Raw genomic sequence first — 22,489 nt, forward strand, 5'->3', positions numbered from 1 at the left:
GTTTATAGTGTTTGTTCTTCTGTGTAGAGGCCCATAACTTTGGATATGAAACCAATGTCTGTGGAAATTTTGAAAAAAACGTTTTCAGACTGTTTTATGATTTTTTATTTTGGTTGGGAAAGATTGTATTATACCAGGTAGAGTCAGGTGAAGGGGGGTTTCTTCACTGTAATTTATATATATACATTAGGCTTCAAGGTTTGTCCACAAAGTGTCACTGTGTTTGACTGTAGCCTACATAATTGGAAACACAGGACATTATCGTAACCTAAAATATCCAGTAAACAATGTTTTATTTCAGTGTAATAAGCTAACATGTACATCAGCAACCTTTAACTGCAGCTCATAACAAATACTGAGGAATCAAAAAAGTAAATGGCAAACAAGCCCTCAACTATTTGGTATTTCATATGAGGATGCTGTCCCCTGCTGGGGGGAGGAGGTACAGTACAAACCTGTAGTGTTCAAGACAAACATAAATACACTTTTTAGAAATGAAGAATAATTGCTACAAATGTACAAAGTTAGTCCAGTTTAAGGAATTCCAATGTCAAATAATAGTATATCATGTTTTGGTGTTGCCAAGGTGAAATTCAGTAGTATGGACACAGAGGACTTCCTACCACATGACCTGCTGTAGGTTTCTCTAAAACCCTCCGTAAAAAGTGAGAATAGCCACCATTTGATTAAATGCACGTAGAGAGGGTAAAGTATTAGTAGACAATAGAATTAAGAAAATAAGTGTGGAAATTACTACATTTAAACTATCTACAAAATAACTGACAATACTAAACGAGATTACATTGGTCATGCACCTTTTAGGTGACAAGTCATTATAATTATCGCAAGGAGCTCCTACACTAGTCTAGACTGTACCCGTCATAGCATCCTCGCACAATGTAATTCTCCTTTCTGCCTTACCATCACCTGCATAGGGAAACCAGAGATTCTTATGTCTCCACAGTATTGATTTAGCAGTCAATCCCAGTCATTCATTCCAGTGTAAACCTACAATACAACTTTATTATCCATCGTTTCAGTGACGAACCAAACCCCCCTTGCTCAAGGGTAGAGGATTGTTGTTGGGATAAAAAAGGTAATGGTAGAAACAGAGAAGAAAGGAATGGACTAACAAAAGAGCCCCGAAGCAGAGTAGACACTGAACAGATGAATCCAGCAAGGGCCTAGAAACCCACTGAGGCTTGGATGTGCTTCTGTGCCAGTGACAGCCTTCATGGGATGTGTCATATTCCACATCAGGAAGAGAACATACCACCCGTCTTCTGGCAATGCAGCATCTCTTCCGGTCTGTAAACTGTTGTGTTTTCCTGCTACTGTGCCTTTCATATAATTCTCTCATTGCCTACGCTAACTAGAATGCATCAGTTGCACCAAAACTGTATAAAATAAAACAATGAATAGACAAAAGGGAGTGAATGATTTGGTCAAAATGGCTGCCGTCTCCAGTAGTGTGTTCCTGTGCGTGGCCATTGATCTGTGTGGTCTGTTCCGGGGTTCTGCTTCTCCCCCCCCAGGAGCCACATTTAGACAGGGGTGACGCTCAGGTCCTCCGACAGGGAGAAGCCTGAGTCTCTGTCCCGGGTGGGTTTCTCAGGTTTGGTGTGCTTCCTCACATCCTCGTGTCCATAGCTGGCGTGGCGCTTCAGTAGCAGTTTGGGCATACAAGAGGAGGCTGCACCCAGGCCTGCCCCTGAGCAGGAGGAGAAAGAGCCGCTGGGGGCACAGCTGGTGCTGGGGCAGGGCTCTGGGCTTTTGGGCACCACCAGGGGCAGTCTCTCCACCTCGTAGCTCTGCTCGTCGTAGGCATAGTTGACGTTGCCACAGGGGAAGCTCTGCAGTTTAGCCAGGTCCACGGTCTGGCCCCCACTGGCGCCTCCTGCTGGGCCCTTCCGGGAGGACACCAGGCTGAGGCTGGGTGCACCCTGGGGAGCAGAAAGGGTCTGGCAGGACGAGAAGGGGGATGAGGAGCACAGGCTGCTGGGACCAGGGAGGCCGAGGCTGCCATCGCACCCAGAGTTGGTGCACTCGGAGGTAGGGGGTACTGCCTGGAGGGCAGAGCAGCTGCTGGACAGGGGCATGGACTGGGTATGAGACAGTGCTGTCTTCCCCTGACCAAAGCTCTCCAGCACCCAAGAGCCATAGGTTGGGTTCCACAGGTTCTTGGTCTTGTTTTTGAGCCTCTGGCTGCCTGAGAAGGAGCTGTTCCTGGAGCAGGGCTGGAGGAGGGGCTCAGGTTGGAGCCAGCCCCCAGGGCAGACCCCTGGAGCAGGGACAGGCTCAGCCCAGCAGGGCTCCAGGGCCTCACGGTATGAGGCCACCTCCTGAGGCAGCTGCTGGGGCCTATGTAGCAGCAGACGGGGCTTGTGTGGTTGGGGCAGCGGGGTGGGACCAATGCCCAGACCCAGTCTGCTGAGCTGGGGAGAGACCTCCTGGGAGGGGGCCACCAGCAGAGGGGTCAGACTGCCTGAGGTGTCAGGGCAGATCACAGTGCTCAAGTCCTCCTCTATTGTGGGGCCATACTCCACAGGCAGGGGTGTGTTGATCACATCAGGGTCCTGGGTGGGAGAGCAAGAATATAAATGGTAAATATAAAATCGGGTGTTATAAAGGAAATGCATCCCTGGCTGCCAGTGGGTCAGTACCTGAGTGCAGTAGTTGATCCTCTCCAGAATGGTGGAGAAATTGGGTCTGTGTTCAGGGCAGTGCTGCCAGCACTGAGTCATGATCCGGTAACTACAGAAGGGAAAGGGAGGAAAAAAAACTCAATATCATGGATTTAAGTCTACATTTACATTTACATTTAAGTCATTTAAAGTCTAAAATTGCATATAGGCCTTGCAACAACAGTAAATGTATTATAAATTCCCACCAAGAGTCAACTCTCCATTAGCTCAATCTGATCTACTCACACAGGCCCGGGACAGCTCTTCGGGGGATCCATCCTCCCCCCACTCGTCACAAACTCCAGAACCTCTTGGTTGGTCTTGCAGGGGTAAGGCATGTAGCCAAGAGAGAAAATCTCCCAGAGCAGTACTCCAAACGACCTGCAGAGGGAGAACAGAGCTCAGTTTAAAAAGTTGCTCAGAGAAATCAGTTGCTGTCCCATTTACACTGGCCGTATGTACTTATACCACTCATTCAACTTTGGATCATGTAGAAGAGTAAACAGGTTACCAGGTGTCAGTTTTGCAGGTGAAGATGCCCTCCATGAAGGCCTCTGGCGGCATCCACTTGACGGGCAGCATGGCACGGCCGCCCTTTCTGTAGTAGCTGGCCCTGTGGGGGAGAATGAGTCATGGTTAGCGTCTCAAACTCCTCTAGGTATATAACTCAATGGGAATAGTGAGTCTTCATCACTGCATGGAGCGAGACCAGACTGATCCTACAGATACGTTGAGATTTCAACTAGGAAGAAAAAGAATGGAGAAATGAAAACGGCTCATGTCATGAAGATCAAGAGGCTTGGTAGATGCCGAGCGTGCTATCGGGACAGATAGTACTAGTGGTTTAAGTGTACCTGTATATATCACGTGCCATTCCAAAGTCCCCTATCTTAGCCACTCTGTCTGGCCCAGGGCAGGTCAGCAAACAATTCCTGGCAGCTATGTCTCTGAAACACACAACATTGAATACCTCTTTATGTAATATGAATACCGTATACAAAAAGGTCATGCTAAGGTTGTGGTAGGAGGACATAGTAACCTGTGGATGAAGTGGTTCTCCTCCAAGTAACGGCAGCCGAAGGCGATGTCTCTGGCCACGTGTAACAGCTCCAGCATGGTGAGGGAGGAGCTCTGACTCTGAAAAGACACCATACAAAACCATTACTGCTGGCTTTTACCTACACAGACCTACAGGGCTGTTTAACAGTTGAGAGACACTCCGCTTCTGACCGTTTTGGGTCGGTTCTGTCTCAGGAAGCTACTGACCGTTTTGGGTCTGTGCTGTCTCAGGAAGCTACTGACCGTTTTGGGTCTGTTCTGTCTCAGGAAGCTCTTCATATCTCCTCCAGTCATCAGCTCAAGGAGGATGAAGCGGGGCAGGATCTGCAGACTCACCCCGATGCAGCGCACTATGTTCTGGTGGCTGAACTTACTGAGGACACACAAGGACAGTGGTGGTGAATACACTGCCTCAGGCCAGACACCAGCTGTAATAGCTTCAGGGTACACAGGATCCGGCACCATTCCGTTTTGGACTGTTTCATTCCTGAAACCATTTGGCCGGATCCAGTACCTCTTGGCAAAAAATAAACGTAATATGAAAAATTTGATTTTCAGCCCTTATCTAATATTCTAAGAGTTGATTGGGGTACAGCCGGCCTGGGTTTACGGTTTGAGCAACATTATGTTTGAGACCAACGTGTGGATGTGTGAGAAGCACAGCTTCATCGCTCACAGAACTAGAATGAGATTCATTTTCTATGATCTCTCTCCCTCTCTCTGATAGACATGAGCCTGCAACTCTCCGCTCTCCAGCGTTGTACTTTATTTCCATATGTAATCACAACAGCGAGAAGGGTTCTGGAGGAGCTGGAGCACCCCTGATTAATTCAAATACATTTGAAAAAGTTATAGAATTACTGCTGTCTGTCCAGAAATAAACGAAATAATTTAGAGTAGCCTACTAATTAAGCCACAGAGGATCAATAGCTTCTTTAAAAATGAAAAATAAATAGCCTAGCTGTGGATTGTGTATAGTAGCCCATTAACGAGGCATAGCCTACAAGTCGAGAACGCTCGGCAAATCTGTCAGTTGCAATTTGTCAATTGCATGGAATTTGTTTATTGAAAGGCCACATTTTCCCCCAGACCCTAGGCTACTAAAAACGTTCCCCATGTGTGCAACTTCTGGAAGTGCCTCTACTCTACTGCTCTATGTCACCACGCAAATAAAATGTGATTACATGCAAGCCAGGCTTTATTATACAGGTGATGTGTTTTTTTCGCATGCGTTCCGGTACCTCAGAGCTCCCCAGCTCACCCACTCATTTTTTGCTCCGACACCTCCCGATTTACAAATTAAGCACGGATTGTTACAAAAGTGTGTGTGATGTTGTGTGATGGCGTCTACATTCATGCGTCTGTGTTTACATCTGCATGTCTAGGGTTATTTCATGGCCAGGAAACACTCCGGGTCCCAATTTACCCCAAGCTGCTTATTATGCACTCTGTTGTGCCTGCTTTCGCCCGACAGCATCTGCTCGACAGATATGCTTTTTAATGCTTTCATCAGAGCTCCATTTGGAGGAGAGACGAGGTTCTTCTGGCAACCAGCTGCTGTCTCCTCGATAGGGATGAATTACCTGACTCACTATGATAAACAGCTGGGGAGCTGGTTAACCAAACAAGCAGCACACAAAACATGGCAGCAGACTAGCCTGCTGAGCGCTAAGTGATGGCATGACAGTGTTTGGGTCTCATCCGCCTGCCTCATGGTACGCTATGTTACAGTATGCATCCTGTGTGTGTGTGTGTGTGTGTGTGTGTGTGTGTGTGTGTGTGTGTGTGTGTGTGTGTGGTGCAGGAGGAAGTGGATGGGGCCGTGTGTTCCAGCCCAATGCACCTCATAATCAGGGCCTCCATCAGGAAATCCATCTCGTCCTGTTCGGAGCAGATCTCCGGAAGAGTCTGTGGAGCAGAGAGGTAACAATAGGCAGTCAGGCCAATCAGGTCCTATTCAGAGCAGAGCAGTGAGAGACACACCCAATGGCACAAATTTGTTTACGGCCCTGTTAGTGAGCATTTCTCCTTTGCCAAGGTAATCAATCCACCTGACAGGTGTGGCATATTAAGAAGTTGATTAAACAGCATGATCCTTACACAGGTGCACCTTGTGCTGGGGACAATCAAAAGGCCACTAAAATGTGCAGTTGTCACAACACAATGCCACAGATGTCTCAAGTTTTGAGGGAGCGTGCAATTGGCATGCTGACTGCAGGAATGTCCAACAGAGCTGATGTCAGAGAATGTCATGTTCATTTCTCTACCATAAGCTGCCTCCAACGTCGTTTTAGAGAATTTGGCAGTACATCAAACCGGCCTCACAACCGCTGACCATGTGTAATTACACCAGCCCAGGACCTCCACATCTAGCTTCTTCACCTGCGGGATCATCTGAGGGGGACTGCTGAGGAGTATTTCTGTCTGTAATAAAGCCCTTTTTCTGGAGAAAAAAAACTAATTCTGATTGACTCAGCCTGGCTCCCCGGTGAGTGGGTCTGCCTCCCAAACCCACCCATAGCTGTGCCCCTGCCCAGTCATGTGACATCCATTTTTGAGGGCCTAATGAAGTTATTTAAACTCACTGATTTCCTTCTATAAACTGTATGTTACTCAGTAAAATCGTTGAAAATGTTGCATGTTGCGTTTATATTTTTGTTCAGCATACATCGTTTACCGGGGGGCAGGGCCACCGAGATAAAGGCTAATCTGAAGATGGTGCTGGCTGAGGTTAAAACTGGTGAGTGTAGATGGTATAGGGATATTGTTATCCACATCAGCACAAATTAGGCTGAAACAGTCAGAGGTCATCAAGTGCAACATAACTTCAGCGTGTAATTTAACTAGAAATATATATTGGCATTGAATAATTGTCTCTGGCCCCCTCCCAGTAAAGGGGAGTGATGAGCTCTACAGCAGACTCACAAATGAATCAGTGGTTGAAAACGTATTTCTGTCCCTCACAAAAGATAGCACAGTCAGCTCAATTTTCTCCATTGAGACTGGGTATGTGCCTCAATCTAGGTCTGGTAAAACTAAACATGGCAGTGTTTGCTTTAGCAATCTCCCTGGAATAAAGACTTCCTCCATTCCTGTGATTATTGAAAGAGAGGGAAAATACCTCATCTCAAAATAGGACTACTTAATGTTAGATCCCTCACTTCCAAGGCAGTCATAGTCAATGTATCATAAACTTGAGGTTACTGGCTTGACTGAAACATAGCTCAAGCCTGATTAATTGACTGTGTAAAAGGAAGCCTCTCCTTCTGGTTACTCTAATGACCATATCCATTGCGCATCCCGCAAAAGGCAGAGGCATTGCTAACATTTATGACAGCGAATTTCAAGTTACAGGGGGGGAAGAAAATGACTGCGTCTTTGTCTTTCGAGGTTCTAGTCATGAAATCTATGCAGACTTCTCAATTACTTTTTTATAGCTACTGTTTACAGGCCTCCTGTGCCGTATACAGCGTTCCTCACCGAGTTCCCTGAATTCCTATCGGACCTCGTAGTCATAATAGTCCACAGACACTACAAAAGGCTTTCAGAGCCATTGACTCAATGGGTGTTGTGCAACATGTCTCGGGACCTACGCAATGTCACAATCATACCCCGGATCTAGTTTTATCCTGTGGGATAGATAGTGTATCTAAATGTTTTTCCTCATAATCTTAAACTATTGGACCACCAATTTTATTTGCCCAGACCCCAACCAAGGATTATAACACCCTATAGGTTCTCTGATAACGCAAAGATTCCTAGATGCCCTTTCAGACTCCACCTACCCAAGGACGTCGGCGTACAAAAATCAGTTAACCACCTAACCTAGGATCTAAACTTAACTTTGCGTAATATCCTAGATCTAGTCATGTCACTGAAAACACAAAAAGATTTGTTACAAGAAACTAGCTCCCTGGTATACACAAAATGCCAGAGCCCTGAAACAAGCTTCCAGAAAATTGGAATGGAAATGGAGGTCCACCAAATTGGACGTCTTCCGACTAGCTTGGACGGACATTATCGAAAAAGCTCTCACTGCTGCTCGATCAGCCTACTTTTCAAAATGGAGAAAAATGTAAAGACTGACGCAACGCAAACTAAAAACAAGCATTCCCCAAGTGATAATGGCCTTCACTTCAGCAGTGATGAATTCATGAACTTCTTAGACGAAAAGATCATGAGCATTAGAAAGATAATTGCAGTCTTCTCTTTGAATATGTGTATTTCTCCAAAACCCAGTTGTCCTCAGTCTGCACAGAACTGCCAGGACCTTGGATCAATTGAGAGACTCAGGTTTTTTAATCCCGTATTTCTCGACACATTCCACAGCAATAGTAATGGACTCTAAACCTTCCAGCTGCCTAATATAACCTCTTCCTACTAAACTACTGAAAGAGCTATTTCCTGTACTTAGCCCTCCTATGTTGAATATAATAAATGGCTCCCTGTCCTCCGGATGTGTACCACTAAAAGTGGCAGTAATGAAGTACCTTCAGGCATTTGGAAATTGCTCCCAAGGATGGACCAGACTTGTGGAGGTCTACGATTATTTTCCGAGGTCTTGGCAGATTTAGTTAGATTTTCCCATGACGTCAAGCAAAGAGGCAGTGAGTTTGAAGGTAGGCCTTGAAATACATCCACAGGTACACCTCCCATTGACTCAAATTATGTCAATTAGCCTATCAGAAGCTTCTAAAGCCATGAAATCATTTTTTGGAATTTTCCGAGCTGTTTAAAGACACAATCAACATAATGTATGGACATTTCTGACCCACTGGAATTGTGATACAGTGAATTATAAGTGAAATAATCTGCCTGTAAACAATTGTTGGAAAAATTACTTTTGTCATGCACAAAGTAGATGTCCTAACCGACTTGCCAGGACTATAGTTCGTTAATAAGAAATTGGTCGAGTGGTTGAAAAACTAGTTTTAATGACTCTGATGTAAACTTCCGACTTCAACTGTACATGTACAGTCATGGCCAAAAGTTGAGAATGACACAAATATTAATTTTCACAAAGTCTGCTGCCTCAGTTTGTATGATGGCAATTTGCATATACTCTATAATGTTATGAAGAGTGATTAGATGAATTTCAAATAATTGGAAAGTCCCTCTTTGCCATGCAAATGAGCTGAATCCCCCAAAAAACATTTCCACTGCATTTCAGCCCTGCCACAAAAGGACCAGCTGACATCATGTCAGTGATTCTCTTGTTTACACAGGTGTGAGGGTTGACGAGGACAAGGCTGGAGATCACTCTGTCATGCTGATTGAGTTCGAATAACAGACTGGAAGCTTCAAAAAGAGGGTGGTGCTTGGAATCATTGTTCTTCCTCTGTCAACCATGGTTACCTACAAGAAACATGTGCCGTCATCATTGCTTGCACAAAAAGCGCTTCACAGGCAAGGATATTTCTGCAAAAAAAAAAACACGCAAAAAGGATATGGCTTTTTTAGTAAAATTGCACCTAAATCAACCATTTATCAGATCATCAAGAACTTCAAGGAGAGCGGTTCAATTGTTGTGAAGAAGGCTTCAGGGCAAGAAAGTCCAGCAAGCACCAGGACCGTCTCCTAAAGTTGATTCAGCTGCGGGATCGGGGCACCACCAGTACAGAGCTTGCTCAGGAATGCAGCAGGCAGGTGTGAGTGCATCTGCACACACAGTGAGGCAAAGACTTTTGGAGGATGGCCTGGTGTCAAGAAGGGCAGCAAAGAAGACACTTCTCTCCAGGAAAAACATCAGGGACAGACTGATATTCTGCAAAAGGTACAGGGATTGGACTGCTGAGAACTGGGATAAAGTCATTTTCTCTGATGAATCCCCTTTCCGATTGTTTGGGGCATCCGGAAAAAAAGCTTGTCCGGAGAAGACAAGGGGAGCGCTACCATCAGTCCTGTGTTATGCCAACAGTAAAGCATCCTGATACCATTCATGTGTGGGGTTGCTTCTCAGCCAAGAGAGTGGGCTCACTCACAATTTTGCCTAAGAACAGAGCCATGAATTAAGAATGGTACCAACACATCCTCTGACAGCAACTTCTCCCAACCATCCAGGAACAGTTTGGTGATGAACAATGCCTTTTCCAGCATGATGGAGCACCTTGCCATAAGGCAAAAGCAATAAGTGGCTCGGGGAACAAAACATCAATATTTTGGGTCAGGAAAATCCCCAGACCTTAATCCCATTGAGAACTTGTGGTCAATCCTCAAGAGGCGGGTGGACAAACAAAAACCCACAAATTCTGACAAACTCCAAGCATGGATTATGCAAGAATGGGCTGCCATCAGTCAGGATGTGGCCCAGAAGTTAATTGACAGCATGCCAGGGCAGAATGCAGAGGGTCTTGAAAAAGAAGGGTCAACACTGCAAATATTGACTCTTTGCATCAACTTCATGTAATTGTCAATAAAAGCCTTTGACACATATGAAATGCTTGTAATTATACTTCAGTATTCCATAGTAATATCTGACAATAATATCTAAAGACACTGAAGCAGCAAACTTTGTGGAAATTAATATTTGTGTCATTCTCAAAACTTTTGGCCACAACTGTACTCTTATAATCGCCACCGGCACAGCCAGAAGAGGACTGGCCACCCCTCAGAGCCTGGATCCTTTCTAGGTTTTTTCCTTGGTACCTGCCTTTCTAGGGAGTTTTTCCTAGCCACTGTGCTTCTACATATGTATTGCTTGCTGTTTGGAGTTTTAGGCTGTGTTTCTGTATAGCACTTCGTGACATCGGCTGATGTAAAAAGGGCTTCATAAATACATTTTATTGATCGATTTTCACACCCTGTTTTCTCGGAAAATCAATGAATTCATTAATATATGTAGCTGAATTAATTAATTCATTAATGTCAACGTCTATGGTATGTGTGATGCAATTATGTTACATTTCCCCTAATTGGAGAGGGCGGGATTGTGGTAATAGCTGGAGCGGAATAAGTGTAACGTTATCAAATACATCTAACATATGGTTTCCATGGCTTCCATGTGTTTTGATGCCATTGCATTTGCTCCGTTCCAGCCATTATTATGAGCCGCCCTCCCCTTCAGCAGCCTCCACTGATTTTAACGCTACTCTTAAATGATCACGTAATCGCGCATTGTTTGACTTGCATCATGCATTTTTCCAAGCAGAAGCAATGCATACAGACATGTTGTGTCACAGCGAAACAGAGAGACTAATAGAACGACATTTAGATCCGTGTTGAAGTCTAGTTAAAGGTCACAAGCACAATCTCCTTTGTTCGATTACAGGTCTGCACGTCATTGTTGCTTACAACACAGAGGCAAAAAGGGGACCTTGTTATTGTCGACATCCAGACAGTTCTCAATGCAACAGACCAGCAGTACATATAATGAAGAAAATGTCAAGGAAAACTACCATAGAGGAATATATTTTTGGTCAAAAGGTTACCAATATTAACCATCTTCTCTCTACTCCTGTTTTTAAGACATTCAGTCATATGCACTGCCAAAAGCAATTACTTCATTTCAACTGCTATATGCTAATGTGCTTCAAGTCATGGACGAGTAACGGAGACGGAGGAAGAGGAACTGACCTTTATGGCCACTTGCATGGCTGTGTTCTCGCCATTCATCCCTAGAACCTGGCCCTCATACACCTCCCCAAATGCTCCATGGCCCAACGCCCTGCAAACACACACCAAGCCAGACAGATGACAAAGAGCTTAATTCCAGAGTCCAGTCAAAACCTGAAGTGACTTGAACATAGCACACTACTACAAATAAATTATTATGTAATGCACTTAATAGCTTATAGGTCTCTGCTGTGTCAGCCTCGCTGTGTGTGTGGACTACCTGAGGAGGGTGATGTTCTTGCGTGGTACTTCCTTCAGCTCGCTCAGTGAAGCAGCCTTGCCAGCAAAGCAGTAGTTTGGGTTGTAGTCTGTCATGATGGTGGATGACCGGATCTTACTCAGCTTGTACTCTGGACTCTGGAGACGCAGCCTGACAGCATGCAGCTGGTTCTTCTTACGGTAGTATACTGTAGGGGAGAGAGACCAGGAAGATGGGGTTGGTTACTGTGATACAGCCCTCGGCTTCAAACTGTTGCTATACTGTAACTATCAGAGACAACATCCCACTAGCGCTGCATTAGACACACTACCCTGATGTCTGTCTGTCCTCTAACCTCTGGCTTCTGGCCCTGGTCCAATCAGTGACTAGCTAACAGTCTGTGAGTTGAGGACCGAGGACTCACCCTCCGTGGAGGCGGCCTGCGGCCTCGATGCAGGTTGGTAGTCTGCCTGGAGGGCTGGGTGGGGGCCCTGGGGGGCGATGCGTGGAGGTGAGAGGTGCCCTCTGCTGTGATGTCGAGCTGCAGGTGCAGACAGACGCGACACTCGGGGGAGGAGTGGGGGGCCCGTGGACAGACTACCAACCTACATGGGGGAGAGCTCAGGTGAAGAGACACTGTTAAGTGTCTGAGGTCTGTCTCCACTCTGGAAGGGCCCTCTCCATGGGCCACTGTGGGGCTGCATAAACCATCCGGCCCAGGGCTAAGGATTTTGTGTTGGGTTGAGTGTGTATGTGTTGTATGTTGTGTGTTACACATGTTGTGTGTTTAGGATATAGGGAAACTATTTACTGACACTGTACAGTATGTTTTCTGAATTGATAGCGCTGACATCACTTCCTCTGAGGCTCATGGGAACGTTCTGTGGTCATACCCAGAGGGACTCTCACTTCACGGTGAAACTTTGTGTTAATTATGGGTTTTATTTATTTAGCATGGGGGGAAAAGTACAGTTACACTTCAGTCATGGCACAGTGTGTTACAGTTCGTGCACAAGTCAAACTCTAAATATCTGTATCTCATACTGACATAGAGAGATGGTTTGTTGCCTTCACAGACAACAGTAATCACATAGTTAATCGTTCATATCCCAACACTCTATTGTTATTGGTATTAACTCCTCCGCGGTTGAGAGATGTACACTATATGAGAGAGGTATAGGGGATTAGAGAAGATCCTTTCGCAGCAAAGCAGTAATGCTTGGATCCTGACAGGGCATATGCATAGTGATGAGTCACCACCACAGTGCTTTTAAAGCTTAAAAGTTGACATTCTGCCATGGTAAGACACTCCATGGTTAGACACTCCTTTAAAATCAGCACTGTCTGGAAAAGTAGTCTTCCACGTACAGAACTGACCTCCGCTCTTACCGCAGCACACGGACAGAGCCGACCTCTGCTCTTACCGCAGCACACGGGCGTCAGAAAGGGGGCAGTGCAAACAGAAACATCAGATAATCCCTCACTGTCCTACATTTCTAGCCCACCCAACAATAATAAGACAATTGGTTAAAAAAAAAAAATGTTTGCATGCGCACACATTAAGTACACACATAACACGGTAGCAGCATTCAATATGATATTGATCATTGCCTATTGGCAAGACAAAGTTAGACACTAATATTAGGAGAATCGATGATTATTCTCTCTTTCACTCCTCAAAGCAGAATAATCAAAGGTACAATTTAAAGGTTCATATCAGTCCTTTTCCTAATTCCCTAATCATTCCTTTTAGCAGGGTAATTGTGCAATCATTAGCATTAAGCGGTGAAGCCATGTATCACCTTGAATGTGATTATAAAACAAGTATACAGTAGAGGGTAAGAATTGTTACTGGAGATATGTCCAATGTGCCCTTTGAAGCATGAATAGATATACAGTATATGTTATTGCACACAATTAGGACCATCAATCCCAATGTGCTACACAAGCAACTGAATACTTCGCTAACCCCTTCACTCCAACATAAATGTCTTCGATTGTGTGGTCTGAAATAGTGTAAGAGTGAATGGTGGTTAGTCTCACTGTAATCCCTTAAGCCCCTCCAAAATGATGTGTATCACAGTTCAAATATGTCTAGTCTCCACCAGGCTTGAAAACTGAAATAAAGATAATGCCCAAGGGCTTGCAAGACAAACCCATTATTGTCACTGTGGAAAATGATAAGCCTAAATTCCTAAAAGGCCACCTTATGTACTCTTTCTGTCAAGTCTCTGAGTTATTTTATATTCAAGCTCTGCCTTTCTCTACAATTAAGTATCTTGCTGGTTTTTGACTGCTGTGTTGAATCGTGGACTTCTGCCATTCACTCTCATCCAATGTCACATTTCCCTCAAATAGAACACATTAATCCACAGCTTGGTTTAAAATGCTAAGCCTTCCTGCCTTTTCAGGATGCTTTCATTCTGAAAGTTAAATACAGTATCGTCGGCATGGAGAGAAGCTCACAGGCGGTGAAAGGTGGAGGGCACAGAGTCCACACAGAACTGGAAGAGTCTCTTACTGATGGTGAGGCTGGCGCAGGTCAGGACGATGCCCGTCACCACGATAGATGCCACCACGGCCAGGATGAGGGACAGGGACAGCTGGCCTTTTGGGGTGAGGCCCTGAGGGGCTGCTGGTGGGGGGGGGGGGTCAGAGGTCAGGGTTAGCAGGGGAAGATGGAGAACCACTAAGATTATAAGAATGTTTCAAAGACAATGGGAATACTAGTGAGGTCGTTAACAACCTTCCATTCCATTCCTCCGTGTATTTTATTCGATGATTGTGCCATTTAATAAGAAACAGATTGGCAGAAATTCTCAAGGACTCATTTTTAAAATGTTGCATTCATGATCCCAAAACACATCCAGTAAATTAGGGTATTTCCATGACTGTACAGAAGTTACCTGTGCAGGTGACATTGTCACTGGCCAGCACCTCCTCGTTGTGACAGAGGCAGAGGATGAGTCGAGTGTCCTCGTCTCGTTTGCAGCTCTGGGTCTGGCAGTGACTGCAATTGAGCTGCACCTTGATCTCACATTCTCCATGGCTCTCCATGGCTGAGTGGAGAGGATGACAGAGGACATGACATCACCACATGAATCTCACAAGAACAATGCTGTAGCACAAGCACCGGTCAACCTAGCCATATGTATGACTAAAAAGAGAAGACTTTTTACTCTTCTTCATAACATCATAACATCGTCAAACACTGGAGTTAAATTCTTAGCTATGGTCAACTAAACCTAATCATGTTTTCACTGTAATGTCGATACTGCATGACCATGGATCAATTGATGTTTTAGTTTGTGTTTTTGCCATGTCTTTCACTACAAAGAGAACTGCTTTGTATTCCGGGCAGCATTGGCAGCACATGCTTTGGCCACAAATGACATTGTCATGCCGTAAAGAATTGATTGGCTGCCTGTTTTTCAGCGGCTAAAGAGAAGACAGCATGGCGCCAGGATCAACAAGATCCGTGAGGCTATCAATTAGGTCACCGGTGTCTGAGGATTGAGGCGCCCTTCCCTACTTCTCCCACTGAATCAGTCAGGTGATAGAGACACACAGACCTCTGTGTTACGGCCAGGGCTCTTTCCTTGCGCTCTCCTGGCTCCCAGTGACACTGATGTAGTAGGAGAAAGCCTTACCTGCCAGCGGCTGGAGAAATATCTCCCCCATGGGATGAACAAAGGAGATGCCATCCTGACCGCCCGCTGTGATGTCATCAGTCAGCGCGGCATCGCCTCCTTGATTTAGATTAAGCACGATATTAAAGATAAGTGCATGTTTGAGCTAATAATAATGGCTTATTATTGCCTGCACATCTGCTAACAAGTGGCAATCTTCCTTTTGAACAAAAAAGGTCTGGTTAGAGGGAGAGTATGTATGGTATATTAACGATGCTGAAAGAAATCAAATGTCTCTCAATCAATCTGTTCATATCTTGATCATTCAACCAATTCGGTGCCTTTTGAAAAGTGTAATTTGGTTTAAAAAATGTTTTCATAAAGAACACGTTCAACTTCATAAAAACGTTTTCCCATCTCAAGAGGTTACATTTTAAAAAATACGATAGTAAATGTCTATTAAGTACCAAATAAAGTAACAGCGTTGACCATAACAGGTTAATTATCAAATCAGCCATAAAGCCCCTTTTGACAGAGGGTATTGAATGTAAAAATCCAATAGTTGGCCTAATTTCAGTTTATGTGACAAAACAAGCAAGTATAGTGGAGAGAATCAATTTACCATCTAAACTGTGAAATATATTTTCCATAATCAAACATTTTGTAGTTTCAGCTGTTTGAAACTGGTGTACAAAACATCAAAGTAAAAGACACAAAAACATAGTAATATAGCGCCTATAGAACAGATCTACCGCTTTTTAGACTTGCTTTCAATGAAAATGACATACACTACATCACCAAAAGTATGTGGACAAGCCTTCAAATTAGTGGATTCAGCTATTTCAGCCACACCCTTTGCTGACGAGTGTATAAAATCGAGCACACAGCCTTGCAATCTCCAGAGACAAACATTGGCAGTAGAACGTCCGGTAAATGAAGAGTTCAGTGACTTTCAACGTGACACTCTCATAGGATGCCACCTTTCCAGCAAATCAGTTCGCCAAATATCTGCCCTGCTAGTCCTGCCTCGGTCAACTTAAAGTGCTGTTATTGTGAAGTGGAAACATCTAAGAGCAACAATGGCTTAGTCGTGAAGTGGTAGGCCACACAAGCTCACAGAACGGGACTGCCGAGTGCTGAAGCGCGTAACACGTAACTCTGGAAGCAATGTCAGCACAAAAACTGTGGAGCTTCATGAAATAGGTTTCCATAGCCGAGCAGCCGCACACCAGTCTAAGATCACCACGCACAATGCCAAGTATAGGCTGGAGTGGTGTAAAGCTCGCCACCATTGTAATCTGGAGCAGTGGAAATGCGTTCTCTGGAGTAATGAATCACGCTTCACCATCTGGCAGTCTGACGGACTAATCTGTGTTTGTTTAGATGCTAGGAGATTGCTACCTGCCCAAATGGATAGTGCCAACTGTAAAGTTTGGAGGAGGAGGAATAATGGTCTGGGGCTGTTTTTCATGGTTCAGGCTAGACCCCTAGGTGAACACTGTCACATTCACCTATAATATCAGTTGAACAGTAACACAACTATGAGAATCTCAGTTGAACAGCAGGGTGTCAGTTAAGGAAGGGATATCTTAACACTTCAGCATGCAATGACATTCTAGACTATTCTGTGCTTCCAACTTTGTGGCAACGGTTTGGGGAAGGCCCTTTCCTGTTTCAGCACAACAATGCCCACGTGCACAAAGCGAGGTCCATACAGAATGGTTTGTCGAGATCAATGTGGAAGAACTTGCCTGGCCTGCACAGCCCTGACCTCAACCCCATCGAACACCTTTGGGATGAATTGGAACGCTGAATGCGAGCCAGGTCGAATCGCCCAAATTCAGTGCCCGACCTCACTTATGCTCTTATGGCTGAATGGAAGCAAGTCCCCGCTGCAATGTTCCAACATCTAGTGGAAAGTCTTCCCATAAGAGTGGAGGCTGTTATAGCAGCAAAGCAGGAACCAACTTCATATTAATGCCCATGATTTTGGAATGAGATGCTTGACAAGCAGGTGTCCATATACTTTTGATAATGTAGTGTAACATTTAATAAATAATATTCTTCAGAAATGACTTTGTCAAAATAACAAAATTAACAGGGCTTTATATTTATAGTCTATGGAGAAGTTGGTTAGAGCTGCCTTGCCCTATAAAAAACACTCATAAAATTTGAGTTTGCTATTCACAAGAAGCATTGCCTGATGTGAACCATGCCTCGAACAAAGAGATCGCAGAAGCCATAAGAGATGTTGACTTGTATAAAGCTGGAAAGGGCTACAAAAGTATCCCTAAAAGCCTTGATGTTCATCAGTCTACGGTAAGACAAATTGTCTATAAAACGAGTAGGTTCACCACTGTTACTACTCTCCCTAGGAGTGGCCGTCCTGCAAAGATGATTGTAAAAGCACAGCACGGAATGCTCAATGAGGTTAAGAAGAATCCTAGAGTGTTAGCTAAAGACTTACAGAAATCTCTGAAACATGCTAACATCTCTGTTGACGAGGCTACGATACGTAAAACACTAAACAAGAAGGATGTTCATGGGAGGACACCACGGAAGAAGCCACTGCTGTCCAAAAAAAACCATTGCTGCACGTCTTAAGTTTGCAGAAGTGCACCTGGATGTTCCACAGCGCTACTGGCAAAATATTCTGTGGACAGATTAAACTACAGTTGAGTTGTTTGGGAAGGAACACAACACTATGTGAGGAGAAAAAATGCTCAAAACCTCATCCCAACTGTAAAGTATGGTGGAGGGAGCATCGTGGTTTGGGGCTGCTTTGCTCAACAGAAGTTGGGTGATGCAACAGGACAACGTCCCAAAACACAGAAGTAAATCAACAGATAAATGGCTTCAACAGAAGAAAATATGTCTTCTGGAGTGGCCCAGTCAGAGTCCTGACCTCAACCCGATTTAGATGCTGTGGCATGACCTCAAGAAAGCAGTTCACACCAGACATCCTAAGAATATTGCTGAACTGAAACAGTTTTGTAAAGAGGAATGGTCCAAAATTCCTCCTGACCGTTGTGCAGGTCTGATCAGCAACTACAGAAAACGTTTGGTTGAGGTTATTGCATCCACAGAAGGGTCAACCAGTTATTCAATCCAAGGGTGTCACATACTTTTCCCGCCCTGCACTGTGAATTTTTACACAGTGTGTTCAATAAAGACATGAGAACATATTGTTCTATTGTTGTGACCGAGATGAAGATCAGATCAAATTTTATGACCAATTTATGCAGAAATCCAGTTATTTCCAAAGGGTTCACATACGTTTTCTTGCCACTGTACAGTTTGTGTGTGTATCCTGACTACTCATTTTTGTTTGCAGGACATCACCTGTGAAATCTCATGTAACAAATATAAAGGTTATGTGATCACATGTGAAAATCCAAGTGAAACTTCATGTGAAATATCATCGTGTGAAGTGTTCCAAAAACACATAGTTTTACATGATTTCACACAGGCCAAAACATGGACATTTCACATGTGAAATCATTTGGTTTTTCCGTAAGGGGTGAAACAAGTCTTTACTCATTTAAAAAATCTGATTTATTGAATTCTCTATGTGGTCTATATTAAATAAGACCTCATTAAATATAACAGGCTTTTAAAATGCAATATTGGTGCACAGCATCTACTTAAAATATCAAAGGCATTCTTTCATTGAACGACCCATCTCCTCTCAATCATGTTTTGCAGAGGAGCCAAGTGGAACACCCAATCTTATCAATCAATGAAGTAGAACTTTCTTTAAACTGTCTCAAAATATCAGTACATTCAGAACGGCCTGTGAGTTATGTCACCAATCCACAACTAGTAAATCATACTAGATAAAGACAGAAAAGCAGTGAATGTTATCAATGTGCCCATTTCCTTGGGGCCAATGGAAATTCTCCAGCATAAATATCTTGTCAGATTCATCCTATAATAACAGTATAGTACAACACATAGGAAAGCAGTAAATACATATTAGTATTGTGTGTGTGTGTGTGTGTGTGTATGTGTGTGTGTGTGTGAGCTTACCTCTGTATCCGCCGCCTCCTCCTCCAGCAGTGCAGGCTCCCCCTCCCCCTCCAAACCCCCCGAAGGTGGCCCAGGACAGTTTGGATAAGGCTTGGGGACAAGAGGAACCCCCCTCGGCCCCCTCCAGGAGAGACTTCCCTGCCCACAAGTGGCTGGAGGAGTCCTTCCAACCTCCACCTCCCCCTGCAACACACACACACACACAGGCACGCACACACACCCCTCAATTTAGCCATCACGCTCTCTAAACACTTCTTCCATCAATGTTTGCATAAGATGTGTCGATAATTGCTCCATAAGACCCTGCCAGTCAAAGGTGATTTACTGGGAATGTTCCATGAAGCTTTTCCAAGAACACTGACATGGTACTGCCATATACAGTATGCCGTTTCTCCCTTTTCAACAGTTGTATAAGTCAAAAGGCTGCAACCAAGATTATAAGCAGACCCAATGGATAACCAGTCCAGACACAGAGCCAGCTTCTTGATACAAACACATGCACTCCTGCCCTTTCTCTGACACACTCTTGTCCTGTCTCCTGAAGACACTCAAGTAGGAGCTTTAGCAGTGAGAGGAATGAAAGCCATATGTTTTCAGGGAGCAGATCGTCAGCTCTGTGAAGAGAATCAGGGGAAGGGCCACATGGAGGGGGTGAGGTAAAGGCAACCCTACCAACCTGCTGCCCCAGTCTTGCCGTTGGAGCTGGCGGCCACCGTGTCATTCTCATACTGCTCCAGAGGGATCTGGTCCAAGCTGCTCTCTGGGTCCTCCAGGTAGGCTTTACCTCCACCACCAGCTGCTATGAGTAGAGGCACCAGTACTCCACCCTCCATCTGGCAGCGGTCACAGTCAATCACAGTAAAAGCTTTTAGAGCACCCCTCTACCCTCTGTCATAGTCCATCATGCAACTTAGGGGCCAGTCCAGCGTTACAAAGACATACAACTTCTAGGCTAAAGGGCTCTTGTGATACAAACCAGTTAACATAACCTCTAACCTCAACTGCTTGTAACTACATCTGTAGAGAAAGACCATGATAAATGATCTTTTGGAATTCCCTCAGAACTTTTTTGAAGCTTGTACATCGGTTCATATCTAGCAGCTCCAGTACATCTGCTTCCGATGGACACCATCGTGGCTTTCATTTTGTGTAGATGAAGGTAAAGGCGGGAAAGAGTTGAATCAAGTTATGTCGAGATTAGGGACTCCTTTTAGGGACTCTTACGTTGTAAATATAGGTGGCTCCTCCGCCGCCTCCTCCACCACCTGCCCAATCATCACCAGTGAACTCATCTTCTATCACTGAGGATTCCCCCAGGCAGATCTTCTGTGTCAGAGGATTTCTCTACAGAGAACAAATGGATATGGTCAGATCAGAGAGAGAGAGTGGCTGCTAGTCTGAAATGATATTTTCCTACCATCAGGAGGAAAATACTCTCTGGATGGCACCCGAGGTACCAGGAAGTAATCAAACGTTGAAAGAAAACGAAACACTTTGAAGAGCAGGTGATCCATCCATAATATCACCCGAGGTGGCCTAACTCTCCATTCTAACACTCACCCCTGGACAGGCATCCTCCCCTTGATGTCCCACCAGTATATAGACGATGTCTCCCTTCTCTAGAGGGAAGATGGCTGAGATGAAGACACCGTGGGAACGCTTGTTGTGGTTCTTTGCTCCTTTGCCACCTGCAGCTCCATAGGCTGAGATCCTGAGGAGGGCACAGTAAACATGTGATGGGGCCACTGAAGGCCATTTTTGGTGCTTGGGTGACCTTATAACAGTGGCTACTCAATTAATTAAAAGTGAGCATTGCAGAAAGGAGACAAAAAAAACATGTTGGTTTGGTCTCTATAGTGCATCAGAACGTTTGCAGCACTTCAAATCAGACTGTAACACTGGCAATACCAAGGCTTTTCCTGACTGACTTGTATCATCAGCTTGTATCATCAGATGAAATCAGGATGAATATTCTGTAGTTTTACTGTAATCAGAGCTCAGCTGAGCCCCCCGACAACAACATACCAACGCTAACAAAGAAGAGCAGAGAACTGATACCCACTTCTTGTCTTTCTGTACCCCTTTTATCATCTTGTGTTATGGAGCTCATTGTAAATGCCCCATAGACCAGCAACTACAATAAATGAGTTCAAAGCCTTGGCTTGGCAGGGGCCAAATTAGGAAGAGAGAGTGAGCAGTGAGCACAGACACACTAATCTATGCCTCCAGCTGGTGAGTCACGCTTCTCACTCTGCCTCAGTCTTACAAACACACACACACGGTCTGATCCCATGTAAGATCCCCCTCTCCTAACCTGGATCATGTGGAAATCAATCGTGACACTACAGAGACTTGCCTATATTCTATAGGTCTAGCGGATACGTGACATGAATGTGATACATGGTAGTATTTAACCTGTATTCATTCAGTTGACTGACGTCTCAGGCAAGGCTGCTTCCTGCCAGCTGTCAATACTGATGTGCAGATGCAATCATTGGTCAGGGGGCTTGTTTCAAGCATCTTTACCTGAGGGTTTAGTCGAGCGCAAGAGTGTTCCGATTGCAAACACAGCTTTCATATTTCTACAAGATTAGAACAACAGCCAAATTTGCACCCACATGTATCTGTTGGTGGCTGGTACCCTCCAGGTCTGCACTCCTTTGAACGGACCCTCCTTGCCCACTGTGACACTGACGTTGGTGTTGCGGTATGCGCTGTCACACTGGGCCTGGGTGGGACCTCGGGGGCCACTGGCCCCACAGGATGTGAACCACCAGGTCATCAGGGACACCTCTGAGGAGAGGAGACAGACACATGAGTCACATGTCAGTCAACAAACAAACTCCCTGTGTTGCATGGAAAGGAGAGAGACATACAAGTAGTGGAGCAGCTGCGGAGGAAATCAATGGAAATTACTTTAATGGATGCACCTGGTGTATTTTGCCAAATTGAGGGGAAAAGCTCTACGAAAATCAAATTGCAAAGGCCATTGGTCATAGAAAGGCTAAAGATATTCCATTAGAACAGCTGGTAGTGTACCTGAGGCAGAGGGCTCTGGGAGGGGGCTGAAGAAATCCAGTTCACTGATGGAGTCCATTTCATGGAGGAATCTGTGTCCGAGCAGCAGGGAGTTGAGATCTGAGAGGAGGGAGACAGACACATTCATCTCTACAGTCTACAGACGGACCAGAAAAGCATTCTCTTTCATACGACGTCTATTAATTATGGTTTCTTCAAAGACGGAGACAGAGATAGGATTTAGAGCATAGATGTGTTTT

At 44.8% G+C, this 22,489-nt stretch overlaps 1 protein-coding gene across 3 annotated transcripts in view; it reads right to left on the reverse strand.

The window, feature by feature from the left end:
• Nucleotides 1-276: 276 nt before the first annotated feature.
• The window catches only part of ltk (leukocyte receptor tyrosine kinase), a 74,589-nt gene continuing 52,376 nt past the window's right edge, over nucleotides 277-22,489 (reverse strand). For 2 of the 3 annotated variants that reach the window (XM_035752592.2, XM_052496948.1), the window contains 19 exons: nucleotides 22,251-22,349; nucleotides 21,830-22,004; nucleotides 20,772-20,922; nucleotides 20,436-20,555; nucleotides 19,888-20,044; nucleotides 19,212-19,394; nucleotides 15,204-15,302; nucleotides 14,460-14,612; nucleotides 14,075-14,188; nucleotides 11,575-11,761; nucleotides 11,316-11,406; nucleotides 5,587-5,651; nucleotides 3,987-4,116; nucleotides 3,724-3,821; nucleotides 3,539-3,631; nucleotides 3,196-3,297; nucleotides 2,931-3,065; nucleotides 2,664-2,754; nucleotides 277-2,576 (listed from right to left, as the gene is read on the reverse strand). In XM_035752592.2, coding sequence (XP_035608485.2) covers nucleotides 1,545-2,576; nucleotides 2,664-2,754; nucleotides 2,931-3,065; nucleotides 3,196-3,297; nucleotides 3,539-3,631; nucleotides 3,724-3,821; nucleotides 3,987-4,116; nucleotides 5,587-5,651; nucleotides 11,316-11,406; nucleotides 11,575-11,761; nucleotides 14,075-14,188; nucleotides 14,460-14,612; nucleotides 15,204-15,302; nucleotides 19,212-19,394; nucleotides 19,888-20,044; nucleotides 20,436-20,555; nucleotides 20,772-20,922; nucleotides 21,830-22,004; nucleotides 22,251-22,349 — 3,275 coding nt within the window. In that variant the 3' untranslated portion in view covers nucleotides 277-1,544. The remainder of the gene's footprint in view (nucleotides 2,577-2,663; nucleotides 2,755-2,930; nucleotides 3,066-3,195; nucleotides 3,298-3,538; nucleotides 3,632-3,723; nucleotides 3,822-3,986; nucleotides 4,117-5,586; nucleotides 5,652-11,315; nucleotides 11,407-11,574; nucleotides 11,762-14,074; nucleotides 14,189-14,459; nucleotides 14,613-15,203; nucleotides 15,303-19,211; nucleotides 19,395-19,887; nucleotides 20,045-20,435; nucleotides 20,556-20,771; nucleotides 20,923-21,829; nucleotides 22,005-22,250; nucleotides 22,350-22,489) is intronic. The other variant, XM_052496949.1, reaches the window with a different exon arrangement.

The sequence above is a fragment of the Oncorhynchus keta genome, chromosome 35, assembly GCF_023373465.1.
Source record: "Oncorhynchus keta strain PuntledgeMale-10-30-2019 chromosome 35, Oket_V2, whole genome shotgun sequence".
Classification (NCBI taxonomy): domain Eukaryota; kingdom Metazoa; phylum Chordata; class Actinopteri; order Salmoniformes; family Salmonidae; genus Oncorhynchus; species Oncorhynchus keta.